Genomic DNA, 22,787 nt, shown 5'->3' on the forward strand with positions numbered 1-22,787 from the left:
ATTATTCCAAGAACTCTTTTGCAAAAGCTGCTGTCAAGTGTCCGCTTGGCTGTCACTGCGTCGGAGCAGAAAGACATACCTGCAGTCACCGAGCTTGCTGATCGGCTTATGGCGATCACAGCCTCGGCGGGTGAACATATGCTGGTATCATCGGCGGTTCGGAAATGCTGCGTGTAACTGCTTCTGCGCTGCCTTCAAGTCGTCCCTCGGTATTTTTTTGTTACCGACCGCAACAACGGGGCTCATTTCTTAGTCAACATAGGCGCTGAGGTGAGCGTGATAGCCGCGTCACAAACCAAAAGGAAGAACCCTAGTACATTGTCACTCCAAGCGTCAATAACACAGTGATATGAACTTACGGACATAGTTCGCTCAAGCTGTACTTCGGTTTCAACAAAACATTCAAATGGGTGTTCATAGCCGCTGATGTTAAGTTCGCCATATTGGGCGCTGACTTTCTGCAATACTTCGGTCTGTTGGTTGATGTTCGGAACAAACGGCTTCAGGATCCTGTATGTCGTGCAGTGGTACAAGGCAAGCTGTGTTTGCATGCTCCTCTCAGCCCAACCTTACTCTGCCCGTCGAAGAATCGCGCTTCGCCATAGTACAAGAGTTCCCTGAGCTGATGCGACAGCAACAGGCATTTGCCAAAGTGAAGCACGATGTTCAGCATCACATAGAAATCATAGGACCACCGGTCCACGCGCGGCCACGGCGTCTTTCACCTGAGAACTACAGCTAGCCCGACAGGTGTTTTGCATATGATAGAACTCTGCATAATACGCCCTTCGTCCAGACCATATGCCTCGCCTCTTCACATGGTGCCCTAATCAACAGGCAGCGATTGGCATCCCTGTGGGGATTATAGGGCACTAAACCGTGTGACTGTACCGGACAGTTACCCAGTGCCGCACATTCACGACCTCACCTCCTGCCTGCATGGCGCTAACATCTCATAGATCTGGTTAGAGCATATCATCAGATACCAGCACCCGAGGATGTTCCAAAGACTGCAATAACAACGCCATTTGGAATGTTTGAATTTCTATGGATGCCTTTCAGCTTACGGAATGCAGGCTAAACTTTTCAACGGTTCATGGATGGTGTTGTCCGGGACCACGACTTCTGCAAGGTTTACCTGGATGACCTGCTGATTGCCAGCCGCATGCCTGAAGAGCACAAGAGTCATCTATGCTGCGTGCTACAGCGATTGACAAAGCATGGCATCGTTATCAATACGGCTAAGTGCATGCTTGGGGTACTGTCGCTACCATTTTCGAGCCACAGCATTTCAAGCACGGGAGTACAACCATATCAGGACAAGGTCAAAGCTGTACGGCGGTGTCCATCCGCCAGCTCCGAGAGTTCCTGGGACTCGTAAACTTCTACCGTGGGTTCGTTTCGAAGTGCGCCCACATCCTTCACCCGCTGCACAGCCTACTAGCAGCATCAGGCACTAATGCAAGCGCCGTTCAGTGGAACAACCAAGCCGTGGAAGCGTTCCTGTATATTAAGGAGACTCTCACAAATGCCACTCTGCTCGCATACCCGCAGCCCGGTGTTCCGCAATGGGTAGTGGTGGATGCCTCTGACGCAGCTATTGGAGCCGTCTTGCAGCTGAAGTCGAGCGGCATGTGGCAACCTATTCCCTTTTTCTCCAGAAAATTGAGCCCGTCCGAACGACGGTACAGCACCTTTGGTAGTGTTGCGCCTCAGCACAGAGGCCACAATGTCGCCGACTTTCCAACAAAGAAGGATACTGGAATACGGAGTCTTCGCCCAGCCGGCCCCGACAACTGACGCCAGTCGTTGTTCTTCCACGCTGCCCAGCGACTGAGAGCAACATTCCTGAGGGGGATAGAGGGGACAGACAATGGCACTCCAAACACTTGCAACCAACGAGAAGGCCACGTCACAATGGACTGGTACCTGATTTAAGGCCATGCCGGTTCGTTGTTAGAGGAGTCGCCCCAGCCGACTAGGTCGTGCTGGCAGCCTTGTTGACTGAGATTGAACGATGTAAATACGTGTACATAATGTCTTTTCTCTCTTCAACTCATTGTGATGAATGCTCAGGGCACGACACCCACTCGTGGTCCCAACGGCTATGCTACACGAGTCGCAACAACGGAGACAGAGATGGGATACCAAGGCCCGTATCCTCAGCAGTGCACTAGAAATGCAACACCGGTTGCAACAGTAGGGAGCTCCTGGCCATATACACTACTATACGACATTTCCGGCACTCTGTAGAAGGGCGAGAATTTTTTGTACTAACAGGTCACAAGCTGCTGGCTTACGCATTGCACACGATCAACTCAGATGCGGGTGCACTTGTGTCACGAGAGCTCCGCCAAATGTACATCGTAGAATTCACGACAGATATACTACATGTCACTGAAAAGGACAATACAGTAGCAGATGCACTGATGCACAGTGCACAGCGGCAGATGCACTTTTGCGCAGCCCAGTGAACGCCATCAGCCTACCAAGCGGTGTTGACTTCACCACACTAACGATGGCTCAGTGCAGCGGCAGGGAGTTGAAACACCTACTGAAGTCCACAACTTGTGCCTTGAAGCTGCAATGGGTGGCTGGATCGACAGGATCTATACGCAGTGACATGTCCACAGGTAGGGCCAGACTATTCGTGCCCCTGGATCTTGGCCACAACATTTATGAATTACTGCACGGCCTCTCGCATCCGGGGATTTGAGCCACTCAAAGGCTGTGCACAGCTAGGTTCGTGTGGCCCGGAATAAACCGAGATGTCTGACGTTCGAGACGGGAGTGTCTATCATGTCTGTGCTCCGAAGTGCAGCACCATACGGTGACCCCCTTAGGATTCTTTCCCGAGCCGGCCACTCGATTTTGCCATGTGCATTTGGACCTTGTGGGACCATTGCCTTATTGCCACAGGCAAAACTACTTACTAACTTGCATCGACCACTTCATGCGGTGGCTGGAAGCCGTCCCCATCCCAGATATGACTGCTGATACTATTGCCTGCGCTTTCATCCACCACTGGGTAGCGCGATTCGGAGTTCCATCAACAGTTGCAGAAAGCAATTCGAGTCTGTCTTATTCGGGAACATCACGCGGCTCCTAGGAACCATGCGCATCAAAACAACGGCCTACCATCCCATCAGCAACGGTATGGTGGAAAGGTTCCATTGCTTGCAGAAGACTAGCCTGACAGCAACTTCAAGTCACAGTTGAGTAGACGCGCTACCCCTGGTTTTATTGGTAATTAGGACGGCTCTGAAAGCGGACATTGGCTGCTGCTCGGCTAAACTCGTATACGGCTCAACACTTTGCCTTCCCGGGAAGTTTGTCGCTAACAGTAAAAACCAGGGTGTTGGAACGAAATTTTTTTCGTTTCGGTTTTAGTTTCGTTCCACCGCAAAACGTTCCGTTCCGTTTCTGTTCCGGAACGAAAAAAAAAAAGTTCCGTAACGGTTCGTAACGGTTTTTTATGGAAAATTTTCAAGCTAAAGTAATCATAAAAAAACATTTAATTTGTGATGTAGTTACTTGTCATTCTCCTAAGAAAGCGGGATAAGGGTAAAACACGTTCTTCAGAGGAGCGGAAGTAACTGTACGATGAATTCCTACCAACTAGCACAAACCAGTATACCATTCAAAGTCATAGTATTTATTTTTTCCAAATTCAATTACGATTTTTAGTGGGCTCAATGCTTTGTGTCAAGGGAGTGAGCACGATATCAGATGCAGCACGTCATTGAGTGTACTCTATGATGTGCGAGACCGCTGTTCTGATAAAAAGATCGCCAGGCCTGCGCGGAATGCGCAGCACTGTCACAGCGAAAGTTGGAAGAGCGGACTTTATAGAGGCCGTGGTAGAGTCTCTTGAGGCAACTGATACAAGTACACATGCACGGTACCCACTGCGCCATAAATCATCGTAATTTTTTGAAGTAGCGAAGTTCCCACTATGTCATTTTTCGTCATTCTTCGGAGAATCGTGGTAGCCGCTACACATCTGTAAGGCATTATGTGCGCTTTGTGCTGTGGCTGATGACGATGAAGAATTATGGCTGAGCACTTTGTAGTGTGTGGGAAGCATTAAACCACACACTCTTTGCGAAATTAGCATTGTGTGATGGCTGGTTGTCGTTTTACTCTTCTGCCACGCTGTATTACATATGTTAACACGATTCCTTGCGCGACATGACGCCTGTATAGCGTATTTTTGCGAAGGAGTTATAAGCACCAGCGTGGCACTGTGGTTGAAGACTCGACTGCCACGCAGGGGGCGCGGGTTAAAATCCCATCCGATCCTATAAATTTGTTTCTCATTTCATTTTTCTGATTTCACGCGATAGTGCTCACGGACACGGGCGGCGGCGGACAACTATGGGGCCAAAATCAGCTGTTGTGATCGCATAAGAGCCTTCGCTGTAAGAAACTTCAGCGCCGACAATGCCCTCTACACTTTGGCCTGCGTGACAGGCCCGCAAAAGTCGGCTTGCGTTAATATAAACATCTCTGGGTGCCACTGTTTTCGTTTTTCGCACAATTTCAACACATCTTTGCTTCGGAATTCCTGCCTGAGGTACGCGCTTATACTGTACCCTGAGATCTGCTCACATTGCATGAGCTCAGTTGTTCTGGACTGCGAAGTTTTCTCGTGAACCGAAAAACGATTGAAAAAATTTCGGTTTCACTCCGGAACGAAATAATATATAAAGTTTCGGTTAAGTTTTCGTTCTGGTCAAAAATATCGTTTTTTTCGTTTTTCGTTTTCGGTTTTCGTTCCGTTCCGACACCCTGGTAAAAACACAAATGCCCAGGCCAACAACGATTACACCCTGCGACTTCGGGACATTATGAACTAGTTACGCACTGTCCCTCCGCATCTGCCAGCACCACGGCTTGTCCACGTCCATAGCGATCACTCCTCATGCAAACACGTGAGAACGTGTTTGTAAGGCAAGACGCCGTACAGCATCCACTCGAGCCCCCATATGATGGGCCATTCTAGGCGGTGAGAGGTCAGTGTGTTTCAATTTTTCGGCACGCTAAAGCAATTGTGCTGCCAAAAATCGTAATGTCGGAGGAGAACAGGTCGACAGGCTACCACTGCGTTGTTTGACTGCGACAACAACTATAGGACGCGTAAAAAACTGGCAGCCGAGACATGCGAAGTGCACGGTGCTTCGAAATGACTTCACTTCTCCTAGATCACACATCTTTTTCTCCAACAAATAGTATATTATAAGTGGTGCCTGCACTTGTGGCCATTTCTTCATGTCATCACACCAGCTTGTGATTCTGCTTGGGTGCTGGTACACATTATCACCTGCACTAAAGAGAAGCAATGTCAAAGCTGATGATTAATACAAAATATGTTTGGCCCAGAGTTGTTCGCATATACAATTGAACCCCTTTATAAGAGACATGCACCGGGCAGCAATTCTTGTCTTTTATACGAGGTGTCTCTTATAAACAGGGTACAATGTTTGCATTTTCTTACCGACCACTATTTCAATGTAGGCACACTGGTGTCTCTTATGTCTGTTACATCAGTGTCTCTCATAAAGGGGTTCAACATCATTATCACTCCTTTCTATTCAACATCACATGATTTACAGTGCCTGCAGCTCTCAAAATGTTCTATCTAAGTGCGTGCAATTTCGAGATTATCGAATTGGCACTTTCCAAACTACATGACAGAAAGGCTCGTGGGGAAAAGTTCTTTGGTGCAGGTATGCGCCTCTGGCATTTTGTCGAGAGTACGTTCTTTATTGACGTGTCAATTTTGTGACGATAACTGGGGTAGCATTATGACACCCACACTTCTTCCCCCCGAACCCCACCCCTCCGCAGCAACCTGGGTGTCAGGAATAATTGACCCTCGTTTGTTAAAGCCAGGTCCTTACCTGAACACGTGCACTCATCGCAATGCTTCTCAAATACTTGTGAGAAAACAAACTGACAACAATGCTGCCAAAAACGGGCACTTTCAGTGTATCGCTAGTGGTGGCTGCTCACATTGAAGCGAACTTACGCCATGCCGTGCTTCCAGATGTGCAACAGACGTATTTTAATTTTCTCATCATGTTGTTTCTATGCCGAAGTTTGAGCTCACCCGTCATTCACCTGTTTCTTATCCTGCGCTATGATCAGAGGCCACAATGTTTTAACTACGACGACGACATGAATCAACACAGGCATCGGTGTGTGTGCTCCCTTCATTCTATGAACTTTGTATAGCAACGTGCCAAGCGGAGCCGGATGGTCTGTTAGAGTTACATTGAACTTGAATAATCGCGGCGAAGAAACCTGAGAGTCACTTTAAACACTAATGCGTGCATCTGGACAGTGGCATACGTATTCGATTGAGTCTCCATTTACGTATTGTCCTAAAAGTTAACGCGAGTGACATGTGACAATATTCCCAGCACTCCACAAGGCCAGCTATAACAAAACGTGCAAACCAATTACCAATTTATATGTGAGCCGTTCGTTGACGCCGGCGGAGAGGAACTACTCGGTAAGAGAGAAAGAGTGTCTCGCAATAGTTTTCGCTCTCCGTAAGTTTGACTATTACATCGACGGAGTAGCGTTTGTTATTGAGACTGACCACATGGTGCTCACATGGTTGAGACGCTTCAACAAACTATGTGTCTGCCTGGCTCGTTGGGCATTGCTGCTGCAGCGTTATGACCGCAAGGGCAAGAACAATGCTGTGGCTGACACACTTATTGTGTGCTCTACTTCAACACGAGGCAAGTCACGAGACCAACTCGTAATGGGTTGAGAGCAAGACACTAGACGTAGTGCTAACGGGAACAGTGGAACAAACGTCAGTTCAAGGCGAAAGTGTGAACCACATAGAGGCTGTCATTAGCGCGGCGAATGTTTTCAGCAGAAGGGAGCTGTTAGAAGCTCAGCAGAAGGATTCGTTTTGTCGAAAGGTGTTCAACGGGCTCCGGGAGCCAGGTGGCGAGGCCACCGCGCACACGGGGGCAGCTGGTACGGCTGTCGGCGCAGAGCATTCGGCAACAGCTGGTAGTGCTGTGAGCATGCTCAATTCTTATCTGCTGGATTCTGGTGGCTTCCTGCTGAGGTACATCCCATCCGATAATGACTCGAGTAAGTCATTCAAGGTCGTGATACTGCGCAAGTTGAGAGGAGCACTGCTTCGCTACTTTCGTGACTTGTGCATCGCTGGGCATGCGAGAGACCCTGAGATTTATGCTAAGTTGTGTCGCCTTGCTATATGGCTAGGCATGAAGCGGGATGTGATTCGTTACGCCTGTGCATGCCACGTGTGCCAAAGCGTCAAGCTCTGAGGCAGACGACCACCCGGCCTCATGCAGCCGATCAACAGCCGGACACCCTGACAAATTGTGGCATGTGACGTAATGGGACCGTACCCTACAACTCCTAGCAGAAACAAGTTCTTGCTAGTGGTCACGGATCACTTCATTAAGTGGGTAGAACTTTTCCCCCTTAGAAAGGTGACGGCTCGAGTGATCTTGGATAAGTTGATGGAGGAGGTTTTCACCAGGTTTGGGTTCCCTGAGCAGTTGTTAACAGACAGTGCGTCTTATTTCACTGCGAGGGTGTTTCTTGACACATGCGTCGCGCTGGGCATTAAGCACAAGAAATCAGCCACCTACCTCGCTCAGTCGAACCCCATGGAACAAGTCAATCGCAACATCAAGCACATGCTTATCATGTTCTCTGGAAGGCACAAGGACTGGGATACCTACCCTGCAGAGTTTGGCTTTGCATTGCGATCGGTTGTGAACCGCTTGACTGGGTATGCCCCTTCTTCTGTAAACCTGGGGAGAGAACTGCCGAATCCGATGGAGACAGTCCTCGCGGATCGCAGTGGAGTGCCGGTCACGTCATCAGTATGAGGTGGATATGCAGCACAGCTGCGCGAGAAGCTAGTGGAAGCTTTATGTAAAGCATGCCATAATCTCGGCACCGCTAGGGCACAGCAGAAGGTGCAGTATGACTGCTTGCATTGGAATGTACACTACGAAGGGGGCAATGTGGTGTTGCAACTCCATTATGTTTTCAGCGATGCTAGTAAACAATTTGCAGGCTCGCTGGCACCGAAATGGTCGGGGCCGTACCGAGTGCGAGAGAAGGTTTCCTCGCTCGTATTGGCTCACAGCTATGAAAGGCAAATCGAGTGGCGGACCGGTGCACATATGTGACTTGAAACGCTACATGTCGCAGGAGGAGCATGGGGATGACAGTCTGTCCCCCTCCAAACCGCATGTGGCGGGTGAGAAAGCTTGAAACCGAGTGAAAAGCTCAGAGCCGCATTTATACTTGCGTAACATGTGGAGACAACTCTGCATGCTCGATCGCGTTTGATTGGTTCTACATAGGGTGCAGCGAATCATGCGCTCTGTGAGTGTTTGCCTTTTTTGTGCGGAATTTAACCAAGCATATGCATAACCAAAAGGGAAAGACGTGCCGCCGGGACAGCTAGGAGAGGTGACTGCCTTCTCACGGCAAGCCCCCACACCCACCTTCCGTCGTCGTTGTCGCAGCCCCACCACCGCCGGCAAACATCACCACAGATGCCTGACTGGGAGTCGACCGGTACATCACACCCCCACATCCATGCTACCCCATCTCCTCAGCGCCCAGCCTTCTTGCAAGAGACGCCCGGAGGCCATCCCCTAACCCATTGGGGAGAGCCACCTGCCTCGCATGAGGGCCGCTGTCACCAGGACGTGGCTACCTGGACGTGCCAGGATGGTGTGGACCCCCCGGTGGCCTATGTCCCCTCAAGGCCTGGGCGCCGCTCTCCGAAAAGGGGACACCTTGAGCCCCGCCAGACTGGAGGAGCCTTAGCCCGAGGCGGCAGCCCGGTGCATGCTGGAGAGGGCAAGCTGCAATGAGACTGCTGACTGGCTCCTCTCGGTTGCCACCATCCACCTGAGCGGCGGGGCTCAAGGGGGCGAGGGCCGGACCACCGGGCTGCCAGCGCAGGACGGATACACCGCAGCAGCAACGGCAGCAAGGGCGACAGCGGAGGCGACGACTGGGGAAGCTGACGCAGGGGAGCTCAGCAGCAGCGGCCATGATGCCGGTGGTGGCTACATTGGGGGCAGCGACGACACCAGTGGGGCCACCGGTAACACCCACGGCAGAGGGCCAACTGCAGGAGGGCACGGACCTGGACCTATCTGTCCCAGCCTTCCTGGATGAGGAATAACAAAATATTCTCATGTGTCAGTCTCTGTCGTTCGAGGGGCTTCTTAAGGGAAGAACAATGTGGGAGAGCATGCGTGCCCATTTTTCTTTTCCTTATGGGACCCCTAAACCACCCAGAGGTCGAAGTTTGGTTGTGGTGTTGCATTTGTGCAGGAGTCTACAACGAACACGTAGCCTTAAGAATTTTTCGAAACAGTGTCGTCATAGCGGAGTTACACGCGTTTGATGACACAAAAGCTGCCCTCGTTCGTTTCCCTCTTTCCTTCACTGTGCTTCGTTCTTCAGCTCGTCTCTCCTTCTGGCAGAGTGCTCCTGCTCGCCATGCGTGGAGGAAGAGCAGCAAGCGCGTGTACCTTCGAGCGGACAAACATGTGTTGTAGATGATCAGCAGACGACATGCCGAAAGGCACGGAGAGGGGAGGCATTTTTTCCTGGAATTTTCGGGGCGCGCTTGGCTCGTAGCACCACCGCGTAAAGCACTGTTGATTGTGAAGGCATTCTGAACTCGATGCATGCGTTTACTTGAAATGTTAAAAAAAAAAATTCGGCAGATCCCACGTACGGTGGGAGTCGGTGTTATGCGAAGCATGTGGCGGAAAGGTGACTGTGGCGTAATTTTTTTTTTACTGAGCGACAAGTTACAAAATGACGCTAACGATCTGTATAAATTTCATACGCACATATATATGTTCAAGAGCCTTATTATGGTGCAGGCCGAGGTTTTATTTTTTTTTTTTTTTTTTTTTCTTTCTTTTTCATACCTCACAATAAAGAAAGCCGCATATGTATTATATAACCAGTTGTTTACGGTTGGGTAACGCTGCCAACGGCAACGTGGGTATTACCAACACCAGAAGCGGTAAGCTGATATGTAGTGCTTATACTTGTCCCTTATGATGGAGAACGCATGCACGTTTCACGAACCCGTGTGCATGTGTGGAAGAATTTCTTGACAGTTCTTGAACAAGGTCATCATCTCCGTGATCAGTGAGTACCAGCAGCTGGTCATTACTTGTTATAGGATCCGGTCGTGATCGCGGTGACGAGCGGTTCATGTGTAGTGAAGTATGAGGTACAGTACAGCTGTTGGAAATCTGGGATGCGTCAGTCATTTCGTCGACAAATTGTCTGTTCAATAGAGCTGGCGACATGTTGGAATCTGAAGTCACCCTTTGCGTTGGTGAGGTATAAGCCGTCGAGGCTGGTAGGCCAGGGTAGTGCTACGTAGACCAACATCAGTGGATGGCGCTTGTTGTATTCGTAGACTACCTGTGCGTATGTGGTCTACGTAGCCTAGTCTACAAAGCGGCTGTCAACCAATCTGGCATCATCCTTGGTTAGCATGAGGCCATCGCCCAGCCTCGTAAGAAATGAAGAGGACACTGCGTCGTTCTGGCGGACTAAGTGCACTTTACGGTGCGGTGATGTGGATATCATATGTAACTTTCATTGATGTATTCCTCCGGGGTCGAGCAATGCTTCAATATAGCTTGCTGAATCATACGGATAAAAATGTAATGCTTATTAGACTGCCACAAAAGCGGAGCCAACACTGGAGCCACAGACATTAATCTGATATCATGCCTGTATCGGAGGAGTACACATCGTAGGATTAGCATGTAGTGTTTATTGCTTTTCTGTAAAATTAGATAGCAAGCACCACAACCACAATTGACATTGCATCGATATTACGTCTGCGTAGGCTGTTTTTCCAAACCAGTTTATAGACCTGGCGTGGCTCTGTGGTAGAATACCTGATTGCCACGCAGAGTGCTTGGGTTCGATTCCTTCTGAGATCCTAATTTTAATTCTTTCCATTCTTCGTCCGCTCAACGCTGCCGATGTTGGTTTTTCTTAACGCTCTCGCATTTAAGCTGCCAGTGTCTGTTCTCGCCGTTCCTGGGTCGATATAAACTGTCAATCACCTGTGGCGCATACCCGTACACGCCGGCCCGTGGTAAACGGGTATGTGCCACACGTGTCCAGTGGAAACGGTTTGACGATGTACGCGACAGGATTTTCATGTTATCAATGCCATGACCCGACAGTCATATTCGTCAAATCCTCTTACCCTCCCATGCAAATTTTGGTCTACACCAAGTTAAGGAGGCGATCACGAGAGCACGACGTAGGCGGCTAGATAGATAGATAGGTAGGTAGGTAGGTAGGTAGGTAGGTAGGTAGGTAGGTAGGTAGGTAGGTAGGTAGGTAGGTAGGTAGGTAGTAGGTAGGTAGGTAGGTAGGTAGGTAGGTAGGGTAGGTAGGTAGGTAGGTAGGTAGGTAGGTAGGTAGGTAGGTAGGTAGGTAGGTAGGTAGGTAGGTAGGTAGGTAGGTAGGTAGGTAGGTAGGTAGGTAGGTAGGTAGGTAGGTAGGTAGGTAGGTAGGTAGGTAGGTAGGTAGGTAGGTAGGTAGGTAGGTAGGTAGGTAGGTAGGTAGGTAGGTAGGTAGGTAGGTAGGTAGGTAGTAGGTAGGTAGGTAGGGTAGGTAGTGGTAGGTAGGTAGGTAGGTAGGTAGGTAGGTAGGTAGGTAGGGTAGGTAGGGTAGGTAGGTAGTGGTAGGTAGGTAGGTAGGTAGGTAGGTAGGTAGGTAGGTAGGAGGTAGGGTAGGTAGGTAGGTAGTAGGTAGGTAGGTAGGTAGGTAGGTAGGTAGGTAGGTGTAGGTAGGTAGGTAGGTAGGTAGGTAGGTAGGTAGGTAGGTAGGTAGGTAGGTAGGTAGGTAGGTAGGTAGGTAGGTAGGTAGGTAGGTAGGTAGGTAGGTAGGTAGGTAGGTAGGTAGGTAGGTAGGTAGGTAGGTAGGTAGGTAGGTAGGGAGGTAGGTAGGTAGGTAGGTAGGTAGGTAGGTAGGTAGGTAGGTAGGTAGGTAGGTAGGTAGGTAGGTAGGTAGGTAGGTAGGTAGGTAGTAGGTAGTAGGTAGGTAGGTAGGTAGGTATGGTAGGTAGGTAGGTAGGTAGGTAGGTAGGTAGGTAGGTAGGTAGGTAGGTAGGTAGGTAGGTAGGTAGGTAGGTAGGTAGGTAGGTAGGTAGGTAGGTAGGTAGGTAGGTAGGTAGGTAGGTAGGTAGGTAGGTAGGTAGGTAGGTAGGTAGGTAGGTAGGTAGGTAGGTAGGTAGGTAGGTAGGTAGGTAGGTAGGTAGGTAGGTAGGTAGGTAGGTAGGTAGGTAGGTAGGTAGGTAGTAGGTAGGTAGAGTAGATAGATAGATAGATAGATAGAAAGAAAGAAAGAAACGCTCAAAGTGCCAAAGGTTCGCTAAGAAATGCTTCGCATTTAATATCGGAGGCGGTTTAGGGGCCCTTCAAAGGAGTACTAACACCATTTTCCGGAGATGAATTTACACTGCCATACAAATTTCCCGTATACAGAGACAGCTCTGAGCAAGTGTGGAGCTCAGCAAATGCTGATGAGATATTTTACTTTCATGTTAATGTCAATTTTTCCCATGGCGCACCTACCGACATCGACACTAGCTCGACGTCAGGCTACAGTACTAGTTCTGGTGACTTCACGCAGCAGTCTGTCTAGTTGTGATGACGTCAGGTACCGAAACTTCCAAAATGGCCACCTGTGCATCACCAAAACATTCAAAATGGCCACTTGTGCATCACCAACGGAGCAAAGGCGAGGAGCATCCGTGGAAACGTCACGATACCTTGCGCGCGCACGTGACTAGAAGCTCACATCGTGTTGTGACGTCAGGGTACAGTAGGTACAGTAGGTTTTAAAAACATACTGTAATTACTTTTTCAGGGCTCTTTCATGCTTAGCAGTATATTTTCTAGGCTCTTGAGGGCTTGGCCTTTCATTTAACGCAAGAAAATGACGATGTAAAATTTTCGTGTCGTACCCCTTTAACGGTGGCGCGATCGCAGTATGGCAGAGGGGACAAACCGGCGACTTAGAAATGGACACTGCAGCCCTTTTTCTGAGAACCCCTCAGGGGTGAGACAGCTGCACATATTGTGCATTTTTGATGCAGTTGCATTTTCCTGCGCCAAGCTGCTCGAAAAGCATGAAAATCACAAAAATTGCGCCGAACTGCTCTAAAACAGCCTCGAAAGGCAGAATTTCTATGCCCACGTCAGCTTCGTTGGGAAAAAAGGCTGAGTTGACACCATGATATTCCAATTTGCGCCTATAGCAGTGCCTGAGATACCAAGAAAATAAGACAGTTCGCAAAATGTGTAGACGCGCCCAACCGTGTTTTTATGCACCTTTCTAACGAGGGCTCTCGTGATGCCGCCGTAACCTCCCCTGGGTTGTAAATATGCATGGCGCCCCAAAAATATTCTGCTGTGCCCCGAGTGTGCTGCTGCTTCTCGCTAGGCTGTGTCTTCTAGTGCTATCAAGTGGCATGCAGTAGCGGGAATGGCTCTCAGGTTCTTCGTTTGTGCGTAGCGCGTTCCTCCAGTCGCAATCGTTTTCGCGACGACGCTGCTGCATGTGGTCACCTACAAGCACGTTTGCTGTGGGAGTGTTTGTACCACGACCCATACCGTGCACAGGAGGGGCATCACCCTTGTTGCATCAACACGGCGACAACTAGCTTCCTGCATGCGACGCATCTCCGCAATGCTCTGGTGGTTTTTCACGCCGAAGCCGGCAGCGGACTGCTGCGAACTGCCTTTGTATCGTTCCCCAATAAAAGCGTGCAGTACGCTTACAAAGGTGCTATGCTCGCAGTACCATGCACTGTAGTCAGTGCGAGATAGCTTTATTAGATTGTCAATGCGGCAAGGTATCTTGGTGCCCACGCCGCGCTCTCGAACGCAGTCCCGCACCAGGGGGGCAGCGAACGACGGTAGCGCGCCTTTGTTCTCACCTGTTCAAAGCATGCAGTAGGTTTGATGCTTATGAGTGCAAAACAACGCAGCCCACAGGAGGGGACAGAAGAGGACACAGAGCACTGAACTTCCAACAGTTTATTTCTTTTGAATGCCTTCGCTTTTATACAGTTACACACTGTTACACCAGCCATGCGCGGAACACAGTGATGTTACAATTCATCACGTGGACAAACCTAAATAGATCTTTTCCCTATAAGTGAGAGCGACAGAGGGGGTACTTACACAATCATCCTTTAAAGAAAAAGTCTTACCAGCTTCAATGATTTCGCGTGTGATGCGATCTCTGCTTTTGGCGACAATGCTACAATCTGAATATCTTGGTCGACACCCACACGTGCTACAGTGAGCGGACAGCCACCCTTGCTTTGACTGATCAACATTGTACAGATGCTCTTTCAACCTTTCATTCAAACACCGACCTGTCTGACCAACATAATATTTTCCACATGACAACGGCAGCTGATAAACTACATTACATATACAATCTCTAAATTTATTTGCGTGGTTTGTAGTACGTGCCCGATTGGGTCTGGACGCTGGGACAGACATTTTGCGCAAACTGCTCAATTTTTGTGGGGCCGAAAAAAGCACTTTCACATCCACTTGCTGCGCTACTATTTTCAGATTGTGTGCTATCTGATGCATATATGGAATTACAGCGAAATTCAGTCTCTCTCTGGCAGGTTGGCCTGCGTTAGTGTGGCCACTTGACTGAAGATCACGCAACAACCTTTCGGTCAGGGTAACCGGCCATGGTCAACCTTACAGATTGCTCCTGAAAACTTTCTAACATCTTGTGTTCACAAGACTTGCGCAAAGCATTGGTAAAGCAGGATTTTATAATGCCTCGCTTAACTAGTTTAGAGTGTGCAGAATGAAACGGCAGAATTGGCTTATTCCCACGTGGTTGATACATCCAGCACGAACGGCCATCATTCAAGAATAACTTGACATCAAGGAATCTAATTTTGCAATTCTCAGACAATTCATGGGTTAGCTCAAAAGGTTCAAAACTATTCCGCATCAGATGTAAAACACCAAGTAAGGCGATGTGTGGGCAAAAAATAAGGCGATGTATGGGCAAAAGTGAGATGACTTACAGCTTTTCACGAACACATACGGCCGTGGCATGCCTTCATTCAAATTTCTTCGCTGCGATGTGATGCGTAGTTCCGGTCTGACGTAGCTGAACGGTCGCGCTTCGTGCGCGTTTTGCGTGATCAGTTTCGATTTCGCCCTTGACATTCGATGAAGAATATCTTGGAACTACGTGCAACTTTTGTGATTTGTAAAAAATAATTATGCCATCAATTGGTACGCACTACAACTTTCTAATATAAACGCCTGCCCTCAAGTCAATAATTATAAAGTTAATGAATGAGCTTTTGTTAATTAGTACTAACAGTATCATTTTAACTGCGGCAAAGTTTTTCCGCCTCTACGTGGAGTGTGTGTGCAAAAATGACAGGAGTCTTACTGTCATAGGAATTTTATAAAAAATTTGTATTCTTTTAAAAAAACACCGTGTATACAGCATGTGATTTTAGGCCACTATACAGCCATAATCAACCAAAGGACCAGGCAGGATTTCGTACAGGCTTCTCAACAATAGACCATATTCATACTATCAATCAGGTGATAGAGAAATGCGCGACAACCAACCCTTATACATAGCCTTCATAGATTACGAGAAAGCATTTGATTCGGTGGAGACATCAGCAGTCATGCAGGCACTGCGGAATCAGGGCATCGACGAAGCCTATATAAACTTAATGGAAGAAATCTACAGCGGATCCACAGCCACTATAGTCCTCCATAAAAAAAGCGACAGAATCCTAATAAAGAAAGGCGTGCGACAGGGAGACACAATCTCTCCAATGCTATTCACCGCGTGTTTACAGGAGGTTTTCAGGGCCCTAGATTGGGAAGAATTAGGGATAAGAGTTAATGGAGAGTATCTCAGTAACCTGCGATTCGCTGATGACATTGCGTTGATGAGTAACGCGGGAGACGAATTACAGCTCATGATTACTGAACTGGGTACGGAGAGTAGAAGAGTAGGTCTGAAAATTAATATGCATAAAACTAAAGTAATGTGGAACAATCTTGGCAGAGAACAGCGCTTTGCGATAGGTGGCGAGACACTGGAAGTTGTAAAGGAGTACGTCTACTTAGGACAGGTAGTAACCACGGAGCCGAACCATGAGAGTGAAATAACTAGAAGAATAAGGATGGGATGGGGCTCATTCGGCAAGCATTATCAAATCATGAATGGTAGTCTACCACTATCCCTCAAGAGGAAGGTATATAACAGCTGCATCTTACCGGTACTTACCTATGGAGCAGAAACCTGGAGACTTACAAAGAGGGTTCAACTTAAATTGAGGACGACGCAGGAAGCGATGGAAAGGAATATGATAGGTGTAACCTTAAAGGGACCGACAACTGGCCAGAACGGGTGATTATATCCTGGTGGAAATGAAAAGGCCGTGAATTATAGTGACAGATTCCAGAATACTTTTCGCGATCTGAGTAGCATTTCTATTTTTAAATCGCGTTTAAAAGTAACAAAAACTGGTATGTCGCGCCGCCTAGCGCAAGCGCCATGAACCAGACGTATGCAGTCTTAAGCACTTTGTTGTACGTAGTCTAATGCTTTTACACGCACCAGAACGAGGGCTGAAAATTTGAATATGTATGTTATTGTCGATTCCCGTCTGTTTGTAAGGTAAAAGAAGTAAAGAATGAGATGCGGCGCTGCTTTCGTGGCTTCCAGTGAAACGGAGGCTGCGGCGCATGCGCGCGGCGTCCGGCGGCGTTTCCCGCGTAGCTCGACTCTCGTCTGCTCTCGTCGTATCCGACTTTTGAAGAGTAGCACGCGAGTTTGCGCTGCTGCTCGCAAAATGCCATCGACTTATTGGTCTGTGGAGGATTGCTACCACATCATGAACAGCACTGCTACGGGACCGTAGCACTGCTGGTGTATCCTACCACTTGTTTCGTTTTCGAAGGCTTAGCTTGGCTTGACTAAAATGTGATAAAGCGACCTGTGTACGGCCAAAGTACTTCTATAAGAAGCCCCAGAAAAACGCTATAACTATCGTAAAATAATTTAATAGGCTGGAAAGCAGCAGTCGCGGCACCGCAGGCTTTGCAAACGTAACATTGCCTTTTCATACTTAGGACATAACTTGTCACCACTGCTGGCGTATAATCGCTATCGCGCTCACCTCTCACTGTTTGCAGCATGTGATATTAAGACTGCATAATCGCTGCAGATCGAAAAACTCTGAATGTTTTACGGCGTTCTCCGCGTTACCACTCCGTGATTAGAAGCTCTGACCAGTAAGCTTCCCATTTTCCCATTGCACTCAAGAAAACGGGTACCACAAAAGTTGGTTGTCCGTTCCTTTAAGAGGCAGGAAGAGAGCAGAGTAGCTCAGGGAACAAACGGGGGTTAAGGATATCATAGTTGAAATCAAGATGAAGAAATGGATATGGGCCGGGCACGTAGCACGTCGGCAGGATAACCGGTGGTCATTAAGGGTAACTGACTGGATTCCAAGAGATGGCAAACGCGTGAGGGGGAGACAGAAAATTAGGTGGGTAGGTGAGATTAAGAAGTTTGTAGGTATAACGTGGCAGCAGAAAGCACAGGACCGGGTTGATTGGCGGCACACGGGAGAGGCCTTTGCTCTGCAGTGGGCGTAGACAGGCTGATGATGATGACATCCATAATACATCCTGTCGTAATCATTGCAAATCGCTACCTCCACATAAGAAGACATGGCGCTCCTTGACCAATTCTGGCCCTTGCACCAAACAAATCTGCTAATCGTCATGGGAGATCCAATTCGTGTGATTTAACCCTTTGGGGCTTTACGCCGTACATGTACAGCAATCACCTAACAGGCACCAAAGGGTTTATGCCATACATGTATGTCATTGCCTGTATGTTTAAAACGTGCACCTTTTTCGATCATTTCTCTTGCAGTGCATGTGCTGCCACACTTCGGGAATACATAGAATTTTTTTCAAGTGCCGATGCCTCTCCGTTTCTTTTTTTTTTTTATGCTCTACTACAGTGGCTAGAATACTAGAAGTGTGATCACCGCCAAGCGGCTGCAATGGGAGGTAGTGAAGCTGCCTTACGATGTTTCCGCTAGGTGGCGCGCGCTGTCGTATACACGTCAGGCTCTCAGGCTGAACACGTTGTTCAACGCTGCAACTCACTGGTCAAACGTGATTCTTTTGCATGTTTACGCTGTTCTTTCGTGCTGCCTTTGCTGGTCGGACAGCCTTGTCATGTTTACATTATGTCTTTTGCGGGGTGTGTGCCACGAGCAGACGTCAGAGCCACTGTTTTGTGCCCAGATGCTCAACTAGGTAGAAATCGTGCAAGCAGAAGCATTCATTGCTTGGAGTCCCGAAAGACGACCATTTGTTCCAGCAGTGGCAGCGTAATATACCAAGAGCAGACAAGCCTTTGGAAAAGAATGCTGTCGTTCCAATCGCCAAGATCCAATCGAAAAGCTATTCGGCATAATTCGTCAGTTATCCGGGTGCAGTGACCATCCCACATCGACCCAGTTCCTTACTGCCGTGAATTCCCTTAGCTTTTACAATTTGGTAAAAGCAGCAGGCACGGGCAACTGTGCAGGCGACATACTTACGTCATTAGTTGGAACTGATGAAGTGGCCATCCATGTCTACAATTTACTGGACACTGGAAACCTGGACGAATGTTCAGGTCTACTACAGGCATCGACTCTCCTGTCTGACGATGTGTATCCTGTGCAAGTCAGTGACGGAAGACTGGTGTACTATTTGGCCGGCTATGTGGCACGGAGGAAAGTTATGGCAACGAAATGCCGGGACTGTTTTGAGCAGCTGCTCACATCCCTCGAGAACGCAGATAAGGATCTTGCGTCATTCACAGCAATCTGTGATGTTGGAGGGCTTTTGTACCTGTCACCGGAACTATTTTCATTTGTGGAGGTACTGGAGGACACATTCACATTGTGGTTCAGTTATAATAAGCTCCAAAGGGACACTATAGTTGAACTTCCTAACTCAATGCAGACCGTACCATCCGTAGGGTGCGACTTGCACAAGCAAGATCTGACGAGCAACATATAATCAAGTTTTTTGTTCTCACACGGCTTCACTTCTAAACCTCCAAACAAACAGAAAAGTTCTGCAAGAGGAAGATAAAAGCACCTCAAGCTTCGAAGAGCGATGTTATGTGCATCACCCTGTAGTGTGCTAGCTTTCTTCCCTACTTTGATGCCTCCCACTTTAAATAAAATGTGTGAGAAGAGTGACATGCTCTCCGATTTTCTGTGCAGTTGTTAATTGAAATATATTTCCACTGTGAATACGCAAGAATAATTAAATCCTCAAGAACTATCTCATGCAAAATGTGAAGTATACTGTATAACAACATGAAGAAAATGAATATCAATGTCGTAGTAGCATTTTTTCGTGCTTCTTGAGGTTGCGTATAACCTTGTGAAATGGCAATCCCCTCAAAATGTTAATCGGTTACATTTCTCAGCATCAAGGAATGATCACAAGCAGTGGCAAGCTTAGCTGGCCGCGATGTTTGTGAATGTAAAGCTTCACTTATGATACTGTGCGTACGGTCATACCATACGGTGACAATGTTTGATAATATCTGCCGCGAATTTCATTTATTTATGAGACACTTATGCCCAGCAATATAGTATAGTAAATTTACGGCGCAAACAAAACCATATCCGCCACAAATCAGCCTTGACATGACAGCTTCGCTGCAGCGAGCCGAGCGAGCGACGTGGATGGATGGATGGATGGATGGATGCTATGAGCGTCCCCTTTGTAACGGGGCGGTGACATGTCTGCCACCAGGCTCGAAAAAAAAAAAAGCTTCCTTGTTTCATGTTGGCCTAATACCTTATCTACATTGATTAAATCTATGTTATTATACCAAAAAAATATAAATTCACAGTCTATCTCTCTGCCTCTTAAGGCGTGTAAGCTACAACCAGCGCCACCTAGACAGCGCCGGTCGAGGCATCGGTGGAGAGCGTCAGCGCAGGCGGCGCGGTCTTCACACTTCCCTATTCTAGCCACTGTAGCTCTACTGCAGCGGTGCACAGGCTAGTTTCGGTTTCGTCCTTCGGCCGGTTCCCACTTATTGCGCCCACAAAACAAATGGCTTTCTGGTTTAGAATGTATCAAAAGGTGACGGATTTGTTGCTATCTCGCTTATCGCTCCGTGGTAAGCGATTACGCCTGTTTCGTTGCAAGCGCTGACCTACACAAACGATGCCACTGTGATTGTGTTTCCTGTTTCGGGGACTCGCAAAAACCGCTTCCGTTTTGTTGGCGATATGACGAATGATTATTAAGGTTTCGGACTTGTTTTTGCTTTCCGGATGCACTCGCAACTAGAGTTTTTTTTTTTTTTCAGTGCACTCACCCGCACAGCTTACTTGCGCTATGGAAGTGTGCGCCACAGTTTCTCGGCTGCAAAAGTGAGTCTAGCAGCGATTCCTTCAAATTGCCGCTCGACTGGCAAATCAGAATTTGATTCAGTAAATGTCAGCCCGTCATACTAGGCATTACTTACGAGTTAAGATTCAGATGTTGATGAGCGAGCGACATCTTAAAGGGACCGACAACTGCCCAGAATACGAAATGAGTTGACTCCACTGATGTAAAGATTGTCCATTGCACTGACTCAAACCGACCCTGTTTTTTTCGTGAGAGATGGATTTATATTTTTATTTCTTAATTGAAAGTCGCGAAAAATGACCGGTGGCGCCTCTGACAGCAAAAACATTAATGATCTGATGAAGACGGCCACGTGACCGTTGATTGCCGTACGCGGTCGACGATTTTTTTGTTAGTAATGAAATATTGTTCGTTGCTTTATATTACCCATAATAATGTACATATAGGCCTGCGTTAGTAGTATGCATTAAAGTGGCGCTGCCTTCGCGTGACGTAATGATCCCATGCTCGTCAGCGCGTCTTGAGCAACTTTTCAGCGTGCTCATAGCAACCGTGCACAGCAGTTTCCAGGTCGCTAAGGTTTTGGAGCGACATAGTTTTGCTACCTACACTTCTTCTCAGAAATGATGCGCGCTGCTACTCGGTGCGGCCGTGCATATGCACAGTTACGTTTTCGATTACTTGGCTTGGCTCATGTATCGAGAGAGTAACGACGCCGGGATAAGCCATCCATGACACAGGCGCAGGCAACCTTGGGCGCAGGTGCACGCAACGCTGTACTAATACCGGGAAGGTGTATAAAGCCACACATCTAATTGTAACAGCTTGCTATTTTCAAAACTGGTTGGAAAGCTTAAAATAAAGGTGGTTAAGCATAGTTACAGTAACTCCTGCGAAAGCAGAACAACGACAGCTTTCACAAGGGCTAGCGGCATCGCTATCAATTCTCAGCGTTGCTGGAGCAAGCCTCCATGCGTGTTTGGAGCCTTTCAGATTGAAAAATACTGCTTATAAATTAACTACGTGCTTTTCGGATGAACCACTGCAGCTACAAACGCTACGAAGGGTGAGCTTCCTGTCGCGCCGTAAAAAACTGGGTCGAGAAAAATCAGTCCCTTTAAAAGCGTGCGCAGGGAGACGATGCTTACTAAATAAAAAGTGGCTTTTCTTCCTCCATGTTTCCACTTGACGTGACTTTGTGCACTTATTTTTTATGTCTGTGAACTACACAGACGTTTATTGCAACGCAAAATATTTTAACAGTCGTATAAGTTTTTTTATAATAATAATAATAACGTTTATTTCCACCAATACAAAGTTGATGGAGGGGGTGAGAATAAAAGCGACTGTCCGCTTGACTACGTTCTCAGCCCCCTATACATCAGACAGAGGCGGTGGCGGCAACAGAACACAAGATCTGACGAGGGTATACACAACATTCTAGAATGTAGCAATAACAGAAATTTGCAACAGCAGGCTGCGGTGCTGGCAGAAACAAAAAGAAACACAATGCAATAAACATATATACCTACAAGCATAGATCAGACGTCAGTACATAAACTACATATACACTAAACACAAAATTTACGCGGTAACAGTGTTGGTTATTTCCTCATTTTTATTTAGGCACGTTATTTCAAGAAGTTTTCAATGTCAGATGAGTTAATGAGATATTGGCGTAGTTGAGAAAAGGTGATGTCTGCTATGTCAATACCTGAGGAATGTTTAAATTAGGGGTGTGCGAATATCCAATTTTTCGAATACGAATCGAATACGAATATCCACCTTCGAATATCGAATCGAATATCGAATATCAAACGAAAAATGCCTCCGCAGTAACAATATTTTATTTAAGATGTAGCTATTTGAAAAAAAAAAACATTAACAGCCTGACTGGCAACACAACATACACTGCTATCTGCAGAACACAATGTCCAGGCTCACACAATGCACATCACACAACTAGCAAATATCACGGCACAATGAAAGTAATGACTACATGTTATCATGAAGAAATATGAGTTGCTCCACATGATCAGGCAGCAGGCGCTTCCTTCTAACAGAGACACCCCCCCCCCCCCCCTGCCACTGAAAAGGCACGCTCGCTTGGAACAGAAGTGGCTGGTATAGGGAGGTACATGGGGCAAAGCTTTGCCAGACTGGGGTATCTGCAGGTGCCTACAGTCCGCCACCAGTCACATGGGTCACTGTCTTTCTTCAGAAGTGGTCCCGCATAGTGAA

At 47.7% G+C, this 22,787-nt stretch overlaps 1 protein-coding gene across 3 annotated transcripts in view; it reads left to right on the forward strand.

The window, feature by feature from the left end:
- Positions 1 to 22,787, forward strand: part of LOC119382355 (ruvB-like 2) — a 240,933-nt gene that overhangs the window by 181,111 nt on the left and 37,035 nt on the right. The window contains exon 10 of one of the 3 annotated variants that reach the window (XM_037650049.2): positions 20,503 to 20,566. The exons of the other annotated variants lie outside the window; for them this stretch is intronic. Within the exon in view, the coding sequence (XP_037505977.1) occupies positions 20,503 to 20,566 (64 nt within the window). The remainder of the gene's footprint in view (positions 1 to 20,502; positions 20,567 to 22,787) is intronic. 3 annotated transcript variants of the gene reach the window in all.

This window comes from Rhipicephalus sanguineus, chromosome 2, assembly GCF_013339695.2.
Source record: "Rhipicephalus sanguineus isolate Rsan-2018 chromosome 2, BIME_Rsan_1.4, whole genome shotgun sequence".
Lineage (NCBI taxonomy): Eukaryota > Metazoa > Arthropoda > Arachnida > Ixodida > Ixodidae > Rhipicephalus > Rhipicephalus sanguineus.